General features: G+C 42.8%; 1 protein-coding gene and 2 long non-coding RNA genes across 5 annotated transcripts; 2 read left to right on the plus strand and 1 right to left on the minus strand.

Annotated features, from left to right (window-relative positions):
- The first annotated feature begins 1,829 nt into the window (after positions 1 to 1,829).
- On the plus strand, positions 1,830 to 3,152 carry LOC115583957 (uncharacterized). The gene is made up of 2 exons (XR_003984460.1): positions 1,830 to 2,133; positions 2,224 to 3,152. It is a non-coding gene; the product is annotated as an uncharacterized LOC115583957 (long non-coding RNA).
- A 6,826-nt stretch (positions 3,153 to 9,978) lies between these two features.
- LOC115582764 (E3 ubiquitin-protein ligase TRIM4-like) lies at positions 9,979 to 22,082 on the minus strand. Of its 3 annotated transcripts, none has more exons than XM_030418952.1 (3): positions 17,404 to 17,833; positions 16,558 to 16,668; positions 9,979 to 10,584 (listed from the first exon to the last, which is right to left on the minus strand). In XM_030418952.1, exons 1-3 carry the CDS (start codon positions 17,416 to 17,418, stop codon positions 10,321 to 10,323), a joined length of 390 nt encoding a protein of 129 aa, XP_030274812.1. In that variant the 5' UTR covers positions 17,419 to 17,833; the 3' UTR covers positions 9,979 to 10,320. The 3 variants fall into 3 exon arrangements, 2 of the variants coding, with proteins under 2 accessions (XP_030274812.1, XP_030274811.1); XM_030418951.1 differs by having other exon boundaries at positions 9,979 to 10,426; positions 16,400 to 16,668; positions 17,404 to 17,832; XR_003984250.1 differs by lacking the exons at positions 9,979 to 10,584; positions 17,404 to 17,833 and adding an exon at positions 21,947 to 22,082 and having other exon boundaries at positions 15,551 to 16,668.
- LOC115582765 (uncharacterized) lies at positions 17,890 to 18,510 on the plus strand. The gene is made up of 2 exons (XR_003984251.1): positions 17,890 to 18,227; positions 18,424 to 18,510. It is a non-coding gene; the product is annotated as an uncharacterized LOC115582765 (long non-coding RNA).
- Positions 22,083 to 23,398: the final 1,316 nt, after the last annotated feature.

A 23,398-nucleotide genomic window follows, 5' to 3' on the forward strand; every position in this document is an offset into this window, starting at 1 on the left:
CAGACATTTATCAGTGAATCACAAACACAAGTAATGAACGGTTTGTCGACATAGTTTCCTTTAACATATTTGTGGTCTTTCAGTCTCTCCTGAAAAGGTCCTCAGGAGCTGCAGGAGCTCCTGTTTGTGATCAGGAGGTAGAGCGGGTTGTCTAGTAATCGGAAGGTCTCTGGTTCTAATCCCGGCTCCTCCAAGCTGCATGTCAAAGTGTCCTTGAGCAAGATACTGAACCCCAAATTGCTCCTGATGAACAGTTGTCACCTTGCATGGCAGCTTCTGCCATCAGCATGTGAATGAGTGAATCTGACAAGTGCTGTAAAGCAGCTTTGAGCGGTCAGTAGACGGGAAAAGTTCTGTAGAAATAAGAGTCCATTTATCATGTGCTAATTCATTGACAGGTGTAATTTGTGCACCGTGTGTGTCGCTGTGTGCAGACAGACGAGACACACCGGCTGCTGATGGTCCAGACAGAGTTTGAGCTGCTCACTGTGCAGACTGCAGAGACTCAGTGGAGCTGCTGAAGTCCTCCTCTGTCCACTCCTTCAACTGCAGGTCTGTAAAGTCAGGTGGTTCCATTAATGATGACCGTCTCTTACAAAGTGGACACTCCTGTGTCTGTGTGTCTGTCCAGCACTTGTGCAGACAGTCTTTACAGAAGCTGTGGCTGCATGACAGGACGAAAGGCTCTTTAAAGATGTCCCTGCAGATAGGACAGGTGAGATCCTCCTCTGGATGTGAATCCATGTTCTCCTGTGACAAAACAGTTAAAATAAGTAAATATTAGCTTTAACGATGACATTTTCCTGATCCAACACAACAGTACACTGCTGTGTATTACACGTGAATAAATCCAAGTCTCTAAAACTACCAGCAACTAAGTCCAACATGTGCATTTAAAGGAAGAATCTAAAATAGCCACATTTCTAAATGCGGTTCTGAAACTAGATTTACCACAGCGTCACTCTCCCATTAGAGCGCGTTGGCTGCGCGCCTTTGCACAGACAGTAACGCAGTCAGCGCATGCGGTCATCTTCCACCGGCGGCAGCGCAGTCGCACTCTGGCAAAGTTTGCCTGTTTGTGAACGGTTTGTCGACATAGTTTGCTGCCAGAGTCAGCGCATGCGAACTCTTAGTCTGATGATCTGTGTCAAAATTCTTTGATGCGCGCGCGCATGCGCTGACTCTGGCAAAGCTCGCTGCCGCCGGTGGAAGATGATTCTCATAGAGTTTTTGCGAACTTTGCCAGAGTTGTTTCTCAATTTTACACGAAGGTGAACCCGCTGGAAGGGTCATTGAAAAAAGTCCGCATATGGGCTGAGCAGCGCTGCTTTGTCCCCCACGTGAAACCGCCTTCTCTGCCTTTAAACCACAAAATACTACAGCAACAGAAACGCACAACTTCACACACAAAGTCAAATCACATTAATAACCCCTAAAAGTCACCTGCATGCAAAGCTGCCTTACCTAAATGTCCTCACAGACGTTGGTGGTAATGATGATGTTGTAGGAGGTGGTGGGATTCAAAATGAAGAAGAAATATCGACAGAAACGTCCCGAAATATCCAATAAAATCCACCGAAAGAGACGTGACAGCTGAATTATCTGCTGACGTGAAATTTTCTGCGTGTAAAATTAAAGTTGGAGAAGAGCAGCATGGTGCTCGTGTTTGTGTTTGTGTCCTGTCTGGCGACAGGCCGACACAGCAGCTGTACTTTTTGCTCTGGGACTAAGCGAAGGGGCGGATCGTCGAGGGAGGAGCGTGTAGTCGTCATGACGACGTAGGGGCACGAGGACTGTCAGGATTCCCCTTGGGGGCTGAACTTCAGCACAAAGTCTCTCCCTGCAGTCTCTTCCTCTTCTTCTGCCTCAGAGCTCTTTTCCGTGTTTTAATGACAAACTGCTCTCAGCGCTCCGCTCGCAGCTTCTACATGATTTTGTCTGCAGTTTCTCCTCCGTGTGAAACTGAGAAACAACTGGCAAAATTCACAAAAACCTCTGTGAGAATCATCTTCCAGCGGCTTCATCAGCTGTAAAGAGTCTCTCGGTCTCTGTTTTAGCTGCTGCATCGTTTTTTTTTTGTTTTTTGTTTTTTGTTTTCTTGGAGGTAGTTTCAGAGCTCAGCTGTTACTGCAGGTAAAACTGAAGACCTTTTATGTGTGAAGGCCACAAAACCATGTTAAATGTGTGTGTGTGGTGTTGACTTGTTGTGTTTCCTCCCTTCAGACCTGGAGGAGAGGAGGACGTGTTCAGCCTGCAGCCGGAGACTGACTGTGTCTGTGCGGGCTGAGAACCAGGAAGTGAGCCGGTTGACTCTGTTAGACTGCAGCGTGGTTCCAATTACGGAGGAGCCTGTTAGAGATATTTAGTGGAGCTTTAAAACTCTGCTCATTTCTGTGTCACATATAGATTTAGATTGTCTGTAGGTTCTGACTCGGAGATGAAAGCGGGTTAAACCCCGTTACAGTCCGGCGGGGAGGACCGGAGCCTCCGCCTCAGCTCCGCCGCTCCTCAGCTGCTGGTCCTCGGTGTGACTGCTGCGCTCTGACCGACCGGGAGCCGCCTGCTGTATAAACCTGACAACAGCGATTCATTAACACAGTGTAGAGTTATGATCAGCTGTGCTGTATTGACTGTCACCCAGCTGGAAGAACAAATAACAGATGAGATGTCCTGCTGCCTCCTGTAACTTTATAAGATGCTTTGTGATTTTTTAATCTATTTAATTATTGTTTTTGCTGTGGTTCATAAATGTATTCTTTGATTTTGAAACAGTAGCCTTATAATGTTGTTATTTAGCCTCTCTGAAATGTTATTAACAGTATTAACTGTTTGTAGTAACAGTAGAGAGTTTTCGCAGTTACTCATTGTGTTCTCCTGATAAAGAAACCTGTCAGTAAGTGTTCAGTTGGTTTCAAAGCTGCTTGAACCTTTTTGATGAGTGGGTCGTTTTTACTTTCAAACACAGAAAGATGCAGTGAAACTGTGAGTTCCTGCCAGCAGGTGGAGACATCTGCTGTATTCCAGCTTTCAGCTCTGACTTTGAAGTCGTCCTGTGTTGTGTTCAGGTGCAGGTTGTGGACGGTCCTGATGAGAGTGGAGAGATGTTGACTGAATAAAGTGAAAACCTTCAGTTCTGTCTGAAGTCCACAGAACATCTTTAATCTGTGAGTGTCTGCTGTTGACTACAGCGGCCATGAAGAACACAAAAGGCTGTTCAACAAGTCTGTTAGCTTGTTCTGTTCTCTAACATGATGGAAACAGTTTGAGGTCATGAAAACATAATTATGTTTATTCTATTTCAGCCAATAGTTCCTTTATAATCTACAAACTGTTAACTGGAACGAGCTCTGATTGGAAGCAGAGTTAAACAGAATAAAATGAGTTTCAGGTCAAAGCGTCCATTTATTTTTAATGCAGACTAGTTTACATAACTTACATAACTTCCTTTAACATGTTGGTAGTCTTTCAGTCTCTCCTCAAAGGTCCTCAGGAGCTGCAGGAGCTCCTGTTTGTGATCAGGAGGTAGAGCGGGTTGTCTAATCAGAAGGTTGCTGGGTCGATTCCCAGCTCGTCCACCTGATGAACAGTTGTCACCTTGCTTGGCAGCTTCTGTGACTGTATGAATTACTGTAAGTCACTTTGGACAAAAGCGTCTGATAATGTAACATGTAATGTAATAAAACACCTAAAGTGAGATGATGTCCTGTAATTTAACTGGCTCTAGTTTTCAAAGTCAAAGCGCTGCAGGACAGATTCTTCCTCTGATGGCTGTGAAGAAAGGAGGGACAGCAGCTGTCAGTCAACTTATTCTGTTAGTTTGTCTCTGCTGTCCCACAATGACGACAACTGAGAGTGAAAGTGGAACCAACAAGAAGAATTCATCCAGAGTTCTGGTCACAGTTTATTACTGATACAGTTTTATTGACACTTGATATAAATGCTGGAAGTACAAACCATAGAAATAAACATCACCATCAACATACAACCACAACAGTCTGACCTTAACTCCTTATCAATAGAGTTACATTAATAACAATGTTAGTAACAAAAATATATTTCCCTCTTTCTTTCTTTGTGAAACAAATGATTGTTTACATTCTCTATAAACAAATGATGATTTTTCCTCTTCACAAAAGACACCAGACAAGATGCTTCTTGACTGTTTGAATTGGGAATCCTTTTTCTTTTTTAATTGTCTTCAGCAAAAGAAATATATGTAATATGACACTGTGTTAAACTTAAAGGGCAGTACACAAAACAATACTGACAGAAAACTCTGCTGACTTAATCTGTGGCTGAGTTACAAAAGGGATGCAGAGTTTGGCAGAATGACTGAAACTACCTTAAAAATTGTTCTGTAACATGATAGAAACAGTTTGAGGTAATATAAACATAATTATGTTTATTCTATTTCAGCCAATAGTTCCTCTTAATCTACAAACTGGACGAGTTAACTGGAACGAGCTCTGATTGGAAGCTGAATTAAACGGAATAAAATGAGTTTTCAGGTCAAAGCGTCCCATTTTTTAAACGCAGACATTTATCAGTTAACAGAACTTCCTTTAACATGTTGGTAGTCTCCCTGAATACTCGACACTGCTTGATCCAGTTTAAAATTCTGCATATGCTGCATCACTCAAGAGTAAAATTACATAGAATCTTTCCAGAAATATCATCTGTGAAACATGTAACCAAGCGGAGGCAAACCTACTTCACAGTTAAACACTATTTAAGGTCTGCACTTAATTATTTATTTACTTGTTTTTGTATTTTTCTATTTCCTCTCCCAGCTATTGTTTTTCATTTATTTACTTACCTGTAATACTTTTTTTGTTACTTATGTCACAAACAATAGGAATAATATACCGTTTGCTTCACAATAAAAATATCTGACATAATAATAATAATAAAAATTAAAGCTGCAAGCAGCGTTGAACGGGCCCTCGCAGTCCACGCGCGTCGGGGCCTGCTGCTGTCGATGCATGCTGCCGTCGGGGCTTGCTGCCGTCGGGGCTTGCTCAAGCAACACCTTCTGCTGAGGAAGTCGTTGCTTTATAATTCGGTGGCCTGCTATTGTCGGTGTGAATAATGCACGCTGAAGTCAGAAAAATTGTGCGAACTGCTGCATAATTCCCCGGACAAAGACTGAGTCGATGGTCTGAAATTTTTTTTCCTCCGGTGAGGGAGGAGGGAGGAGCGAGACAACCGCATAAGTGATGATGATTGGCTCCCTAACATTGAGTGAGAGTTCTTAAGCCAATCAGTGGCAATGTTCTGTTTACACACAAGCCACACACGCACACAGCAGCATCACACACTCAAACTAGCAGAGGGGAACTGCGGCTATGGCGAGTCCGGAGGGAAAGTTGATGTTTTCAAAATGGAAGTACAGACACTGTTTTAATCTCATTTGTCCACGTCCATTGTAAGCAACTCTGATCTAATGAAGCATCTCTAAAAGGCACACGCTTCTACAAAACTAACACTGGACAAAACTCTGTTGCTGACGCTGTTGATGATGATAGCAGGCCAGGTGTGGCTAACGTGTGCTTTAAAAACTGAATACATGCCCAATAGTTTGAGGTCTTCTGACTCTTTAAAAGTTAGAATGGTGTGTCTAGCTCAAAGTATGAGGGATAAGGAGAGGTTGAAGGTCGATGAGTTTTGAAGAGGACTTGAAGATTTCCCCATTTACTTTCCATTCAAAATGATTAGACTGCGACCAGAGCGCCATCTAAGGGCCGATTTGCACCAAATTTTACACAGACCATCAATAGGCGATACCACACAATTATGAACATTTATGTGATGATCGGATAGTATTTTGTAAAAATATGCAAGATTGACTGTTTTCAACACAATATGCAGGAATTTGTCATGTTATATTTCAGGCGTTTTAAGGCCTATCAAAATTCTTTTGATAACTTTTTGTCAGGAGGGTCTACAGATGCTACATGCAAAGTTTGGTGCAAATTGGTCAAATTCTCTAGGAGGAGTTCGAAAAAGTACGTTTTTCTTTTGTCGCGATTTTGCAAACGGAAAGTTACTGCAAAAGTGGGCGTGGCCTACACCAAACAATTCAGCTGAATGCAGGGAACACGTAGGGATGAGGTTTTATAATATGCAACATATTAAGTGGGAGTTATGAGCCAAAAACGCTTTTGCATTGAAAATAGCGCCACCTGGTGGTCATTTTCGGTGAGTGAGTCACAGGGGCCATTCTATAGCACCTCTATGAATTTCATTTCCATAAGTGTTATGGTGTGGGCACAGGGCCAATTATACAATTAAAGTGACGCCAGAGCGCCACCTAGTGTTGGATCGGTAAACCCTTTGTCAGATGTCCTCAGGAGGGCACTGACAATAAATCTACCAAGTTTCGTCTTATTCCGATGCACCGTTGTGGAGATATAAAATACATCAATTTAAAGAGCGCCACCTTGTGGTCATCACCTAAAATTTTGCACAGGGCCTCAGGGGCTCATGGGGAAGTAGTATCCTGAGTTTCATGTCATTTGATAAGACTACTGTGGAAATATCCAACACTTCCTGTTTTGAGCCAAATCTGCAGGAATTTGTTATTTAATAACTTCAAAATTATTTATTTTAATTAGAATCCTTTAATAACTTTTTGTCAGGAGGGTCCACAGATGCTGTGTGCCAAGTTTCGTGCAAATCGGTGAAATCGCCTGGGAGGAGTTCGAAAAAGTAGGTTTTCAACATTTTGCGACGTAGCGAAAAAAAACGGTAGGCGGAAATGGGCGTGGCCTATACCACGAGATTCAGCACAATCCACTGAACGCGTGGATGTAAGGTTTTTGAATGTGCGACAAAGTTTATGGGAGTTATTAGCCAAAACGCGCTTTCCTTAATAACAGCGCCACCTAGTGGTGGAAATTCAGGACGACAATAGATTATAAAATTTTTCGCCAGGTCTGACTTATATTCCAAGTTTGGTGAGTTTTGGGATATGTTCAGGCAGTGAAAAATGCGATCATTTTCGACAAAGGAAAAAAAAAAGAAGAAGAATAATCATTACAATTTCAATAGGGACCTCGCAGGTTCCCTGCTCGGGCCCAGTGATGAACGGGCCCTCGCAGTCCGCGCGCGCGTTGGGCGTGCGGCCGTCGGGGTTTGCTGCCGTCGATGCATGCTGCTGTCGGGGCTTGCTGCGGTCGGGGCTTGCTGCCGTCGATGCATGCTGCCGTCGATGCATGCTGCTGTCGGGGCTTGCTGCCGTCGGGGCTTGCTGCCGTCGATGCATGCTGCTGTCGGGGCTTGCTGCGGTCGGGGCTTGCTGCCGTCGGGGCATGCTCGAGCAACACCTTCCGCTGAGGAAGTCGTTGATGTACGGTCTGAAATGATGTACGCTGAAGTCAGAAAAACTGTGTGAACTACTGCATGATTGCCCGGACAAAGACTGAGTCGATGCCAGGTCAGAGAAGAACTGATCGACTGATGGGATGTGAGATGTCACCTGCTGCATGATGAAATCTGAAGAAGAGGATGAAATTGCAGCTCAAGGGGGGGGTTTCACAAGTACAGTGTTCGAACCTATAGACGGCTAAACAGCATGATAGCTTTATATACTGACTGTTAACCACAGTACATATTTCGAGCTTTAAACTGTAATGAGCATGGTCACAATCCCAAGAAACAGAATGAGTTGAAAAATCGGCATTAAAAACGAAATATTCATCATTAAGTCCTCACAATCCAAATGTAGCTGCAGTGCAAGCAAAGTGCAGCTAACTACTACTGAGACACAGGCTATGTGTAAACTGCAATAGTGATCAAATTATCCATAACTACAAGCAGAAACCACTTACATTTCCTCAAGAATGCACACATCATTAGGGAAACACACAGAAAGTCCATGCGGCTCCACACGGTCTGCTCACTGACTGGTCTTCTGCATTTTAGTGTGACTGAGCATGTCCTGACTCTTTGCACCAGTAGAGGGCGCTGTTGGACCTTTACCTGTAGAGCTTTCTTACAATTTCTGTGACTGAGCATGTCCTGACTCTTTGCACCAGCAGAGGGTGCTGTTGGAGCCAAAAACGCTTATGAGTTTTGAAGAGGACTTGAACATCCCATTGACACTGATTAGACTGCGACCAGAGCGCCATCTATTGGCCGATTTGCACCAAATTTTACACAAAGCCTCATCATGCCATACCACACAATGAAGAGTATTTATGTGATAATCAGACAGTATTTTGAAAAGATATGCAAGATTGTCTGTTTTCAACACAATATGCAGGAATTTGTCATTTTATATTTCGGGCAGTTTATGGACTATCAAAATTATTTTGATAACTTTTTGCCAGGAGGGTCTACAGATGCTACATGCAAAGTTTGGTGCAAATTGGTCTAATCGTCTAGGAGGAGTTCGAAAAAGTAGGTTTTCCTTTGTTTGCAAATTTGCGAATGGAAAATTACTGCAAAAGTGGGCGTGGCCTACATCAAACAATTCAGCTAAATTCAGGGAATACATATATATGAGGATTAATGATGTGAAACATGTTAAGTGGGAGTTATGAGCCAAAAATGCTTATGATTTTTGAAGAGGACTTGAAGATCCCATTGACACTGATTAGACTGCAACCAGAGCGCCATCTATTGGCGGATTTGCACCAAATTTCACACAAAGCCTCATCATGCCATACCACACAATGAAGAGTATTTATGTGATAATCAGACAGTATTTTGTAAAGATATGCAAGATTGTCTGTTTTCAAAACAATATGCAGGAATTTGTCATTTTATATTTCGGGCAGTTTATGGACTATCAAAATTCTTTTGATAACTTTTTGTCAGGAGGGTCTACAGATTCTACATGAAAAGTTTGGTGCAAATTGGTCAAATCGTCTAGGAGGAGTTCGAAAAAGTAGGTTTTTCATTGTTTGCAAATTTGCAAATGGAAAGTTACTGCAAAAGTGGGCTTGGCCTACATCAAACAATTCAGCTAAATTCACGGAATACATATATATGAGGATTAATAATGTGGAACATATTAAGTGGGAGTTATGAGCCAAAAACGCCTTTAAATTGAAAATAGCGCCACCTGGTGGTCATTTTCGCTGAGTGAGTCACAGGGGCCATTCTATAGCACCTCTATGAATTTCATTTCCATAAGTGTTATGGTGTGGGCACAGGGCCAATTATGCAATTAAAGTGACGCCAGAGCGCCAACTACTGGTGGAACGGTAAACCCTTTGTCAGATGTCCTCAGGAGGGCACTGACAATGAATGTACCAAGTTTCGTCTTATTCCGATGCACCGTTGTGGAGATATAAAATACATCAATTTAAAGAGCGCCACCTTGTGGTCATCGCCTAAAATTTTGCAGATGTTCTCAGGGGTTCATGGCAAAGTAGTATCCTGAGTTTCATGTCATTAGACCACATCAATGTGGAGATATGAAACAGTTCCTGTTTGTAACCAAATCTGCAGGAAGTTATTATTTAATAACTTGAGTATTGTGTGGCCTATCAAACATTTTTTTGATAATTTTTTGCCAGGAGGGTCCACAGAAGCTATATGCCAAGTTTAGTGCAAATCGGTGAAATTCCCTGGGAGGAGTTCGAAAAAGTAGGTTTTTGACATTTTGCGACGTAGCGAAAAAAAACGCTAGGCGGAAATGGGCGTGGCCTATACCAGAAGATTCAGCAGAATCCACTGAACGCGTGGATATATGGTTTTTGAATGTGCGACAAAGTATATGGGAGTTATTAGCCAAAACGCGCTTTCCTTAATAACAGCGCCACCTAGTGATGGAAATTCAGGACGACAATAGATTATAAAATTTTTCGCCAGGTGTGACTTATATTCCAAGTTTGGTGAGTTTTTGGGTATGTTCAGGCAGTGAAAAATGCGATCATTTTGGACGAAGGAAAAAAAAAAGAATAATAATCATTACAATTACAATAGGGACCTCGCAGGTTCCCTGCTCGGGCCCTAATAATAATGATAATAATAATAACATGTTTGTAGTCTTTCAGTCTCTCTTCAAAGGGCCTCAGGAGCTGCAGGAGCTCCTGTTTGTGATCAGGAGGTAGAGCGGGTTGTCTAGTAATCGGAAGGTTGCTGGTTCGATTCCCGGCTCGTCCAAGCTGCATGTCAAAGTTTCCACCTGATGAACAGTTGTCACCTTGCATGGCAGCTTCTGCTATCAGTGTGTGAATGTGTGAAACGGACAAGTGTTGTAAAGCGAGGGGTCAGTAGACGGGAAAAGTGCTGCAGAAATAAGAGTCCATTAAGTCAAATTCAAGAAGCGTCTTCACCGGCTGCTGATGGTCCAGACAGAGTTTGAGCTGCTCACTGTGCAGACTGCAGAGACTCAGTGGAGCTGCTGAAGTCCTCCTCTGTCCACTCCTTCAACTGCAGGTCTGTAAGGCGAGGTGGAATCATGAGCATTGATGCTCTTCTCTTACAAAGTGGACACTCCTGTATCTGTGTGTCTGTCCAGCACTTGTGCAGACAGTCTTTACAGAAGCTGTGGCTGCATGACAGGACGAAAGGCTCTTTAAAGATGTCCCTGCAGATAGGACAGGTGAGATCCTCCTCTGGATGTGAATCCATGTTCTCCTGTGACAAGACAGTTAAAATAAGTCAATATTAGCTTTAATGATGACATTTTCCTGATCCAACACAACAGTACACTGCTGTGTATTACACGTGAATGAATGCCAGTCTCCAAAACTAACCAGAGGAGCTTAAAGTCCTAAAAAAGGTGCAGCTGTGGTTCAGGGGTAAAACCAGTGTCTTGTTATAGGGAAGTTGCTGGTTTGATTCTCCTGGTCTGCATGTTGAAGTGTCTTTGGGCAAGAAACTGAACCTCAACCTGCTCCTGATGAGCTGGTCAGCATGACAGCCACCATCAGTGTATGAATGTATGAATTACTGTGAGTCTCTTTGGACAAAAGCTTCTGATAAATGTAACATGTGATGTAATAAAACACATAAAAGTGAGATGATGTCCTGTAATTTAATTGGTTCTTGCTTTCAAATTCAAAACCTACGGAAGCCCTATAGGGCCATGCATTCATACATTTTATTTCCTCCGTTTTCCCGTGATAACAAGTTAATTTAATTTGTTTTCCCGAGAAGACGATATAATTAATTTGAGATCTTGAGAAAACATAACTTTAGTGTAGTATATTAAATCATGTCATGTAATTAAAACAGTAGCAAAGTAACAGGCTACAGTTAAAACAAGTAGTCTGTTGTTGTCAACATAACAATAATATTGAAGAAGAAACCTCTCTCTCTCTGAGTGAGTGAGTGAGTGAGTGTGCTGTGAGCGGAGCGATTGATTGGTTGTTCAGCGATTTACAAACGTGGTATCAAGATGCTGATTGAACAGGACTCAGGATCAGGTGTTGTCACCAGCTTCATCAGCAACATCACCAGAAAGTCTCTGCTGGTGGGCCAGCATAATTAATGGGACCTTGCTGGTCCTCCAGCTAAACCAGCACCAAACCAGCATGGAAATCATGCTGGTTTGGTGCTGTTTTTTTCCAGCAGGGGAGGAAGCACAGCATTAAGATGTCCGTGTCCTCGTCAGTGTCAGTGGAGGGCTGCAGCCTGGCAGTGTGTCAGGCATGGCAAAATAGTTTCGCCCATCCGAAAAGTGCCGTCGGGATGTAAGCCATGACCTGAGCCTGGCATTGGAAGGTGAAGAACAGGGGAAGCAGGTAAATGAGGAGGAGGCAGATGAGGAAGAACGGTACAGTCAGGTGAGTGTGGGAGAGCAGGAGGAGACAGGAGAGAAGGAGAAATACAAAACCAAAGAAAAAGAATGCAGGTAACGGAGCGGCAGGTGGTGGACGAAACAGTGGAAACACAAACTATTTAAACAAATCAGAGCTGCCCGTTTTATCAGGAACTTTTTAAAGCTTGGAATAATTTCAAACAAAGGAACAAAGACAGTTATCGGAGGCGCCAGGCTGGATGTACAGGACGAGTCCACTCCAGGGCTGAGGGGCGTCCTGAGGGACGCAGGTGTCGTGACTCTGAGGCAGGTGGTGGAGGTGACAGGGAGAGACCAGCAGGATGGCGAGGCCTTGGCGGAGCGGCTGGGGGTCAGGTCCACAAGGGTAATACATCTGATCCTCAAAAAGTGTAGGAACAAGTTGCAGGAAGAAGAAGTCCTGATGTTGAAGGAGTATGGCGAAGGGGTAGAGGAGCCAGACACAGAGGACACTTTCTCTGATTCCAAACCTGGAGGGATCCTCAGGGCAACTGGTGAACAGGTCTATAAAGACAGGGCTAGATCTTCACACAGCAAATGGAAAAGCTCTGTATAAAAAGTGTGTTGTTGTTTTAAACAAAAAAAGACTGGAGACACGAAGAGACAGCGTTTGGAGAGGACAAAGACAGATGCCGGGGACTGAACAGCCAGGATGGAGAAGCTACATGGAGCCATCGCTGTAAAAAATGAGTCTCCTTTTCGTAAACTGCCTGAAACAATCTTTCACTGTATAAAAACAGACTGGAAACACAACTCCTCCTCCTCCTCCTCCAAACAGATGACATCATTAAAACACCACATCTTGATAAAAACATTAAGACTCTTCATTAGTTTGTAAAAATGTAAATCAATAAAAACTCTTGTCCTAACTAACGTAATGAAAACTCTTCCTCACTGGCTTTCCGTTCCTCTCAGTTTACTTCTTCTTGTCAAATAAATCGCCATCTTTGCTTCACCTGTTGGAAAATGTAGAAGCTGCCATTTCTCCATATCGAGATTAAAACACTTTGTGCCAAATACAAAAACATTCTTTGACCACACTTCATTAAAACACTCTTTTAAAAATGTTAAAAACTTCTAAAAGCCTGTCACACTCTAAAATACATTTAGAGTTCTTTAACAAAATGGTTGTTTTGAAAGAAGTTCTGTTATAAAAGGTATTTTAAAAGTCTCTCTCTCTCTCAGAGCCACTTCCTTCTGCCACACAGACCGCTTAGCTTTCGTTATGACAGGCAGCGTCGATAAAGAGCTTTACGCGCCCCCTCTCTCTCTCCCCCTACCGACTTTTTTGCGAACTTTGCCAGAGTTGTTTCTCAATTTCCCACAGAGGAGAACCCCCTGGAAACGTCTTTTATAAAACCTCGCTCGGGCTGAGCGACCGCCTTTTCTGCCTTTAAATCACAAAAACACTACAACAACAGAAACGCACAACTGCACACAACGTCAAATCACATTAATAACCCCTAAAAGTCACCTGCATGCAAAGCTGCCTTACCTAAATGTCCTCACAGACGTTGGTGATGATGATGTGAAGAAAATGAAGAAGAAATATCCAATAAAATCCACCGAGAGAGACGTGAAATGTTCTGCGTGTGAAATTAGAGTCGGAGAAGAGCAGCATGGTGTTTGTGTCTGAGTCTGGTGTGCAGCTCCTTTATATAGCCGCTACATGACCTCTCCTTCCCCTCACGCTCGTGTTCCTGTGGGGATGACAGGGCCCAGTGGGCAGCCACTTATACCTCCACAGCAGAGCCGGCCCTGGACAGGGCCCAGTGGCCCAGTGGGAATGACAGCCCTGCAGGAAGCGCAGTGCTTCCCTGTGCTTCCTGTACTTAAGTACAGTCATTCCTGCCTGTGCTTCCTCTCAAAAATGTCTGAAACAAATAAATAATCCCCCTGCAAATAAACTGAACACATCTGGTGGCTTTTCACCAGGAAGACCAGCTTGTTGTGTTTTGGTGCTGGTCTATGCTGGTTTTTCTGCAGGTCACGTGCTTCCTGTACTTCCAAAGTGTAGATGTATACATGAAGTCAGCTTCAAACATCAGTCATGAGAGGTTCAGTTGTTGTGCTTTGTAAGGGCCTCTTCTCCAGCTCGCCTTTAACGCACACACAGAGCTGATAACGGCTCCGGGGCCCCGGGACAATGTAAACGTCACACAGGCCTCACTCCTCAACTCACAGTAAGAGGAAACAAACCATCACTATTAAAGCTCTGAATGTGTAACTGTGCAGACACCTCACTGAACACAGACTAACACTCCTGTCATTGGCTGGTTAGGAGGCTGGACCTCACAGCACTATCACTGTTTATTAGCATGTTGACATTTAAAAAAAAAAAATACTTTATTTAAACAAATAACAAATAACAATGCATGAACGATGACAAACTCACATAAAAACATATTTATTTAACATTTTTATTTAAAGTCTCACCTCCTTTGAGAATCCAAACTGACAGATTGTTACGGTGGTGTTTATCACATTTCAACAGCCAACATACAACAGATATAGGTGAGGTAGCAGCGTGACCACACGTCCTCTTTTACCCGGACATGTCCTCTTTTGGGGGGCTGTCCGGCCTGTCCGGGGTTTTGAGTTTGTGCAGCGTGTACTTTATCTTCGCTTCACAAAGGAACAGGGAAAAATCACGACTAAGGACAAAGTGATATGTAAAATATGTAGGACCAAACTCACATACCACGTGATGACCAGCAACCTGAGAGCCCACCTGTCAGCACTACATCCCGGCAAGCTGGAAGAGGAGGAGGAGGGGTCTGACTTTTAATTAAAAAAAACAAAACAAAACAGTCGTGTGTTTTTCTTCTGAAAACATCATTGCCTGGCTGTTGACATTGACTGATACACACTGCCCTCTGCTGGACAGAACATGTACAACTTAAGTTTGATACCAATATAGGTCTTACTGAAGGCATTTAAAGGTCAAATATTATTAATAAATATTCGAATATATTTGAATATTAATATTAATAAACAAACGAACTTCGAATATGATTTTTGGCGAAATTAAAGGGAGAAATGCCGAAATGCAAATGCATTTTTATAGACGAAATGCGGAAAAAGTACCCGTGTTTTCGCCAGGGTCGTGAAAAATGGGAAGCAGAGTGTCTGCAAAGCTGGGACGTGTGTGTCCGTGGCAAACTAATATAAGACTCTAACGACCAACAAGCCCATATCGTCATATCAGAGCACAGAACCGATGTGCAAGTGGAGCTCTTCTGCTCTTCTGCAAAACTGACCGAGTATTTTGTACAACCTGGTAAAGCAGAAGACATGATTAATGCTGCTGAGGGCGTTTTGACATTTCATACAGTCAAACACCACAGCAGCTACAGGTTGATGGACTGCACCAGTACTTTGCTGAGACAAAAAAAAAAAAAAAAAAAAAAGGCATTCCCAGATTCAGACACAGCAAAAACAGTCTCAAGCGCACGTACCAAAACAGAGACCATGTTCAACAGTGTAACAGCGCCACACTCTGGTGAAATCGCGCTGGAGGCGCTCAAAGAAAAACAATACTGTGGCATTGTTACTGATGGAAGAAACCACGGGGCAGTAAAGATATTCCCAGTAATAATACAGTACTTTGACTGGAAGAAAGGTGGTGTACAATTATTATAATAATAATAATAATAATAATAATTATTATTATTATTATTATTATTATTATTATTATTATTATTATTATTAACATTGACAGAGCTAAAAGAAACACCGAATGAGACCGCAGACACCATTGCACAATACTTGATTAACACATTAACACAAAAACAATTTGTCTGAAAAATGTATTGCATTTACTGGTGACAATTGCAACACAAATGTTGGAGGAATCAGACGTGATGAAGGGGGAATAATGTGTTTGCAAATGTGAAGAGATTGCTGCAGAACAAGACGGTACAAACAGTACAAACAGTACCAACTCTCCCCTACCTGCTTAAAACATGTGACACCATTAAAAATGTGTAAATTAACGAAGACATGATAGTTCTTAAAAGTTAAATCCACCAATTCTACACTCAGAATTATTAATTACTCTGATTGGAAGCCGAGTTAAACAGAATAAAATGTGTTTTCAGGTAAAAGCAAAACATTTTTTAAATGAAGACATTCAATAGTTTACAAACAGGATGATAAAACTGAATCACTGACACAAGTAATGAACGTTGTTACATGCGGCTGTAACTCAGGAGCCACAGTGGGTTGTCTAGGAACCGGAAGGTTGATGGTTCGAATCCCATCCAAGTGTCCTTGAGCAAGATCCTGAACCTCAAATTTCTCCTGATGAACAGTTGTCACCTTGCATGGCAGCTTCTGCCATCAGTGTGTGAATGAGTGAAACGGACAAGTGTTTTAAAGCAGCTTTGAGCGGTCGGTAGACGGGAAAGTGCTGTAGAAATATGAGTCCATTTCTCATGTGCAAATTCATTGACTGAAGTCATTTGTGCACCGTGTGTGTCGCTGAGTGCAGACAGACGAGACACACCGGCTGCTGATGGTCCAGACAGAGTTTGAGCTGCTCACTGTGCAGACTGCAGAGACTCAGTGGAGCTGCTGAAGTCCTCCTCTGTCCACTCCTTCAACTGCAGGTCTGTAAAGTCAGGTGGTAACCTTAATGATGACCGTCTCTTACAAAGTGGACACTCCTGTGTCTGTGTGTCTGTCCAGCACTTGTGCAGACAGTCTTTACAGAAGCTGTGGCTGCATGACAGGACGAAAGGCTCTTTAAAGATGTCCCTGCAGATAGGACAGGTGAGATCCTCCTCTGGATGTGAATCCATGTTCTCCTGCTGAAACATGCTGTGTGGAGTGCTGCAGCAGGTTCCACTGTTCTGCTCCTTCATCAAACTCTGACACTGATTGAAGCTTTGCAACATGTTCGCTTTCACAATCTGAGAGAAAAATGAGAAAACAAACAAATCAGTGAGGTAGCAGAGCGAGTTAACACTATTCCACTGATCTACAGGACACAGTCACACAACAAGAAAAATTAAAAATAGCTTTTATTTGTTCATAAGAAAAAAGAAAACAGGACATCGTTTCAGTATCTTTGTGTTTTATTGGCAATTTGTTAGATTTTTAACAAGATTCATTTTTTAAACACCACATATTTACTAAAAACCTCAAAATACAAGAAAGACGTGTGTGTAGGCTTGTTGTGTGATTCTGTGTGAAAGACGTCACTCAGTGAACCAGAGAAGCTCAAAGTCCTTAAATAAGTCAGCTGTGATTCAGGACAGCTGCTGTTTACTCTGATTTGATCTTTAATCACATTTACACTCTTGTAAATAGACACTGATTCACACATAGTTTTGCATAAATAACCCATTTTTAACTTTTGCTAACAAATAATCAGTAAAAAATATAAAATGCAGGTAGATTGTTTTGATGTAAAAGTTGGTGACTGTAGACTGTAGAGGGAAACCATGACTGTGACAGAGAGACTGCTCCTCATACACTGGTTGCCACCTCAAACAACACATGCAACCATCAATATATGGGTGTTTAAATCTGACAAATTCTGTGATACAGCTATAAGCAACAAGTGGACAGAAAAGTGCTGTAGAAATACTAGTTAATGTATCATGTGACAGAAGATGCTGTAGTGAAGTCTCAGACATAAATACCTTTGCAGAGTCCATGTCTGCGCTGCGAGGGAAATATTCATTCTTCTTTTTCTTTTGTTACAGTTGAGGGTGATGGAGGAGCTTCTGGAGGTCTCCCGGTGGTGATGCCGCTCAGAACTCACTCATCTTGATGGATTTTATTTATTTTTTTTGCTCCGCTGAAATGCCTTCAAACTTGAGTCGGGTTGTTTTCTTCGGATAAACTCTTCACAAGTCTCTGTGTTTTCGGGCTTGTTGTGTTTAAAAGCCCGGCAGCAGCTTGACATGCAGGTCGAGTGCTGTGAGTCTCCTGCGTCGTTTTCCACTCAGAACTCCTGCAGCTGTAATCTCACACCTTCATGTGTGGATGTGTGAAGTCTCCCAGGACGAGGTGACAGGCTGCTGAAGTCGCGCCGCCGTCCAACTTCTTTGCACGGCTAAAACAAACTGAGTCAATGATAGTGGGATGGGTCTTACTGGGAGGTCCAGCCTCCTAACCAGCCAATCACAGAGCCAATGACAAAGAGTGTTAGTCCGTGTCAGCCAATCACAGAGCAGCGATACACACAGAAGTACAGCTCCAAAGTACAAGAAGTACAGGGCGGCCTGAGCAGGAATCTGACGAGTCATTCTGACTTGTCAGTATCTTTGTGTGTGTGAGTCTGTGTGATTGTGTTTTTAGGGGGTGATGAGAGGATGATCACAGGTTTCTCTCTGACTTTCTTCCCCTGCAGTATTCGTCGTGGTTACCAGGTGTATAAGCAGGTGTGTTCAGCCTGCCACAGTATGGAGTACCTGGCCTTCAGAAATCTGGTGGAGTGTCACACACAGAGGCCGAGGTCAAGGTGATCTCTGAGGAGAAATAAGAGTTCATGGTGGAGAAGTTTTAAATGGACCAGACTGTATCCACATGTGTAATAATGGTGTCCATGTTTTTGGTTATTAGTAGAATGAAACTGTGAGTTCCTGCCAGCAGGTGGAGACATCTGCTGTATTCCAGCTTTCAGCTCTGACTTTAAAGTCGTCCTGTGTTGTGTTCAGGTGCAGGTTGTGGACGGTCCTGATGAGAGTGGAGAGATGTTGACTGAATAAAGTGAAAACCTTCAGTTCTGTCTGAAGTCCACAGAACATCTTTAATCTGTGAGTGTCTGCTGTTGACTACAGCGGCCATGAAGAACACAAAAGGCTGTTCAACAAGTCTGTTAGCTTGTTCTGTTCTCTAACATGATGGAAACAGTTTGAGGTCATGAAAACATAATTATGTTTATTCTATTTCAGCCAATAGTTCCTTTATAATCTACAAACTGTTAACTGGAACGAGCTCTGATTGGAAGCGGAGTTAAACAGAATAAAATGAGTTTCAGGTCAAAGCGTCATTTTATTTTTAATGCAGACATTTATTAGTTTACAAACTGGATGATAAAACGGAATCACCAACACAAGTAATGAATGTTTTGTCGATATAGTTTCCTTTAACATGTTTGTAGTCTTTCAGTCTCTCCTCAAAGATCCTCAGGTGCTGCAGGAGCTCCTGTTTGTGATCAGGAGGTAGAGCGGGTTGTCTAGTAATCGGAAGGTTGATGGTTCATATCCCAGCTCCTCCAAGCTGCATGTCCAAGTGTCCTTGAGCAAGATACTGAACCCCAAATTTCTCCTGATGAACAGTTGTCACCTTGCATGGTAGCCTCTGCTATCAGTGTGTGAATGTGTGAATCTGACAAGTGTTGTAAAGCAGCTTTGAGCGGTCAGTAGACGGGAAAAGTTCTGTAGAAATATGAGTCCATTTCTCATGTGGGTAAATGTTAATATGTGTTCAGACAGACGAGACACACCGGCTGCTGATGGTCCAGACAGAGTTTGAGCTGCTCACTGTGCAGACTGCAGAGACTCAGTGGAGCTGCTGAAGTCCTCCTCTGTCCACTCCTTCAACAGCAGGTCTGTAAGGTTAAGTGGTAAGACTCTTGATGACCGTCTCTTACAAAGTGGACACTCCTGTATCTGTGTGTCTGTCCAGCACTTGTGCAGACAGTCTTTACAGAAGCTGTGGCTGCATGACAGGACGAAAGGCTCTTTAAAGATGTCCCTGCAGATAGGACAGGTGAGATCCTCCTCTGGATGTGAATCCATGTTCTCCTGTGATGAGACAGTTAAAATAAGTAAATATTAGCTTTAACGACGACATTTTCCTGATCCAACACAACAGTACATACTGTTTATTACACATGAATGACTGCCAGTCTCTAAAACTACCAGCGACTAAGTCCAACGCGTGCATTTAAATGCACAATCTAAAATAGCCACATTTCTAAATGAGGTTCTGAATGCAGATTCACCGCAGCGTCACTCTCCATTTAGCGCGTGTTGACTGCATGCCTTTGCACCAGACTCCCTTTAAATAACACTTAAAATTATTCTTAACAAGATTTTTTAAATGTGATATATTTATTAAAAAACATCAAAATCAAAGAAAGACGTGTGTAGGCTTGTTCTGTGATTCTGTGTGAAAGACGTCACTCAGTGAACCAGAGAAGCTCAAAGTCCTTAAAAAAGGGAGCTGTGGTTCAGGAGGAGAACCAGCGTTGCTTTGGACAAAAGCGTCTGATAATGTAACATGTAATGTAATAAAACACCTAAAGTGAGATGATGTCCTGTAATTTAACTGGCTCTAGTTTTCAAAGTCAAAGCGCTGCAGGACAGATTCTTCCTCTGATGGCTGTGAAGAAAGGAGGGACAGCAGCTGTCAGTCAACTTATTCTGTTAGTTTGTCTCTGCTGTCCCACAATGACGACAACTGAGAGTGAAAGTGGAACCAACAAGAAGAATTCATCCAGAGTTCTGGTCGCAGTTTATTACTGATACAGTTTTATTGACGCTTGATATAAATGCTGGAAGTACAAACCATAGAAATAAACATTACCATCAACATACAACCACAACAGTCTGACCGTAACTCCTTATCAATAGAGTTACATTAGAATAAAACACAAAAATATATTTCACTCTGTCTTTCTTTGTGAAACAAATGATTGTTAACATTCTCTATAAACAATTAAATTATGATTGTTAATGCAGGAGGCAAAACTGAGAGGAAAAGTATTTGGAGGAAGGCGAACACAACCACTTTTCTAAACTGCTCCACAAGACACATGTTTGACCACACACACACACACACACACACACACACAGAGAGAGAGAGAGAGAGATACAAATGCAAGCAAGTGTTGCAGTTTGGCTCAAAGCTTATATTCTATTTTCAGACAGTTTATGATCACAGTATGGAGTAGTTGACAGCTCCTGTGAAAGCAGGAGAAGATGCAGGTGGACAGTCTGAGGGAACAGATTCCATAGAAACAGATATATCTGTTGAGGAGGACACTGGTCAGACGCAAGACTGAGCCAGGGGGGTTGCTGTGCCCCTGTAAAGCTGCAGGCCTAGCAACGCCCCTGTTCTAGACATTACTCAAAGTTTTCACAGCCAGCAAGTTCTTCATGGTCAACCGAGAGCATCCACAACCACAGGTTCTTGCTTGCCTTCTCTAGTTATTTTTACTCCTTACAAACGCACCGAAACAGGATGCTACTTGTCTGTCTGAACAGGGAGTCCCTGACTCATCCTGTGAGAACAATTCAACACCGGCCGGTCTTCAAATCTAAATAAAAGGAAGTCCTCGTTCGTCCTTTTTTGAATCTAGAAAAGAAAAAAAAAACCCATATATAATATTACACCGTGTTAAACACAACCAGTGACGGACTGGTAATGTGGAATTTGGGCAGATGCCACGGGTGCCGCGTGCCCTCATGAGCCGGCAAGCCAGTCACAGAGCGGCATGGTTGTCGTAGCAATACGCACCCAAGATCATATCTCTCCGCCCCCTTTCAAGCGTAATAATGTTCTCAGGCTAAATGACTACCAAAACTCTCCACTTCCTTCACACTTGCTATACCGTTACGATGTGATAAGTATTTACACACCACAGATTTAAATAAATAAATAAATAAATAAAAATTCGAGGCATCAAGGGACACAAGGGGGGTGCAGAGAAAAAGAGAGAGAAATCTGAGAGCAGTGTTGGCTGACGGTGAAACATGCTGCAAACTGACTGATTTGTTTTTAAAATCAAGTGCAGCTTCAGCTAGCACTAGAGCTAACACTGCTAGCACTGATGTTAGCGACACAGCTGAGCCAGCACAGCAGGCAGAAAGACAGACAGTGAGGAACATGAACAAGAAGAAGAACAAGAGGAGGATGAAGAGGTAGACATGGATAACTGATGACGGTAAGATATGTGTTTATCATGGAGTGGCTGGCTCTGATGATTTTTTTTTTTTATGTATTGGGGTTGTGCATTGATATGTCCATGTTCTGGTGCAGTTGTTTATAGCATAACTGGGGCATCAAAAGTGTGCGTTCTGTTTCGTGCGTGAAAAGTTGAGCTCCCCTATACTGCTGGTGAGTGGAAATGCCCATTAAATCACAAACACTACAACAACGCACAACTTCACACACAAAGTCAAATCACATTAATAACCTCCTAAAAGTCACCTGCATGCAAAGCTGCCTTACCTAAATGTCCTCACAGACGTTGGTGGTGATGATGATGTTGTAGGAGGTGGTGGGATTCAAAATGAAGAAGAAATATCGACAGAAACGTCCCGAAATATCCAATAAAATCCACCGAGAGAGACGAGACGGTTGAATTATCTGAAGTTTTCTGCATGTGAAATTAAAGTTGGAGAAGAGCAGCATGGTGCTTTAATGCTGTCAGAAAGAGCGGTAGGTGTGTCCTGCAGTGCACATCATGCCCCTCTTCCTCCCTCCGCCCTCTCTTCTCACTCCGCTACAAGGTGTTACCAACAGCGACAGGTGCAGGCTTTGTAACCCCTTCACAGCCATTGGATAAATGACTCGTTTTTGGACAAAAGCGTCTGATAAATGTAACATGTAACATAATAAAACACCTAAAGTGAGATCCACCTTTAATTTCACACGCAGAAAATTACAGTTTACAGCTGAAGTATTGCAGCAAAGTATTCATCTATACTGACAATTCAAATCAACACTCAAAGACTCGATCACACTCGACAGAAAGATCTTCCTAACTTGACTGACATAAAATCTTCTTATGAAAAACATTTTTAAATTCATGTCTGCTTTGATCCGCTGCTTCATGATGGTCTTGGAACCGAAAATGTAAAACTTTCAAAACATATGAAGTGTGACTGAATGAAGTGAACTTTGTGGTGTTATCTCAACAATGACGGGACGCTGGAATCATGAACAAGTGCCAATTAAAATTATGAGATGGTCTCGATCCATGATAATAAGTCAGCATTTAAACGACTGCACTGTTTCATTACGTCAAAAGGCGCATGAATTAATAGTTTGCGCGTGCTAGATAGCAAGTCGCACGCGCCAGAAAAAGAATTAAAGACATGTCCCCTCCAGGGCTCCATGGTTCCCTGCACAATTGTTTGAGCATTTGAGCATGCCTCTAGCCTTGTTTTTTCACCTGGACGATTCACTGGGAAAATTCTTTGGGTGGGAATGTTGTGCAAGGACTGGGCGCCTGAGCCTGCTGAACTTGTTGCTAAGTTGGCAGCACTAACCGAAACGAAACATGTTGTGGCTGAGTGCAGTGGCGGTTCTAGACCAGTTTTCATAGGGGGGCCAGGTTGGGTCCGGCTTTTTTGTTAGGGGGCACATACAACCCGGAATAAAGGATAAATCCCTCATTCAGACAAAGCAGTGTTTACAATTTCAACAGTTTTGATTGAGTAGTAAACTTCTGAGACATTTTATTTCTGTCTTTCCCTTCAGAACAAAATCATTGCAAGAAATCTGTCATTGTATTATTGATGCAGACTCCCTGTCGGGGGGGCCACAGGGGGGTCCAGACTCAGAGTTACGGGGGCACTGGCCCCTGTTGCCCCCCCCCCTAGAACTGACCACTGACGCTGCACGATTTTTTTCTTCGCCTTTTTTACGTATCGTGCATGCTTTCTGTCAGTCATCACA

Source organism: Sparus aurata, chromosome 6, assembly GCF_900880675.1.
Source record: "Sparus aurata chromosome 6, fSpaAur1.1, whole genome shotgun sequence".
Lineage (NCBI taxonomy): Eukaryota > Metazoa > Chordata > Actinopteri > Spariformes > Sparidae > Sparus > Sparus aurata.

Excerpts from the sequence above, each read along its gene's own strand:
- LOC115582764 (XM_030418952.1), bottom strand. Across the intron at positions 10,585-16,557 it reads GCATGTTTCAGCAGGAGAAC|ATGGATTCACATCCAGAGGA; the intron begins ATGGATTCACAT and ends TCACAGGAGAAC.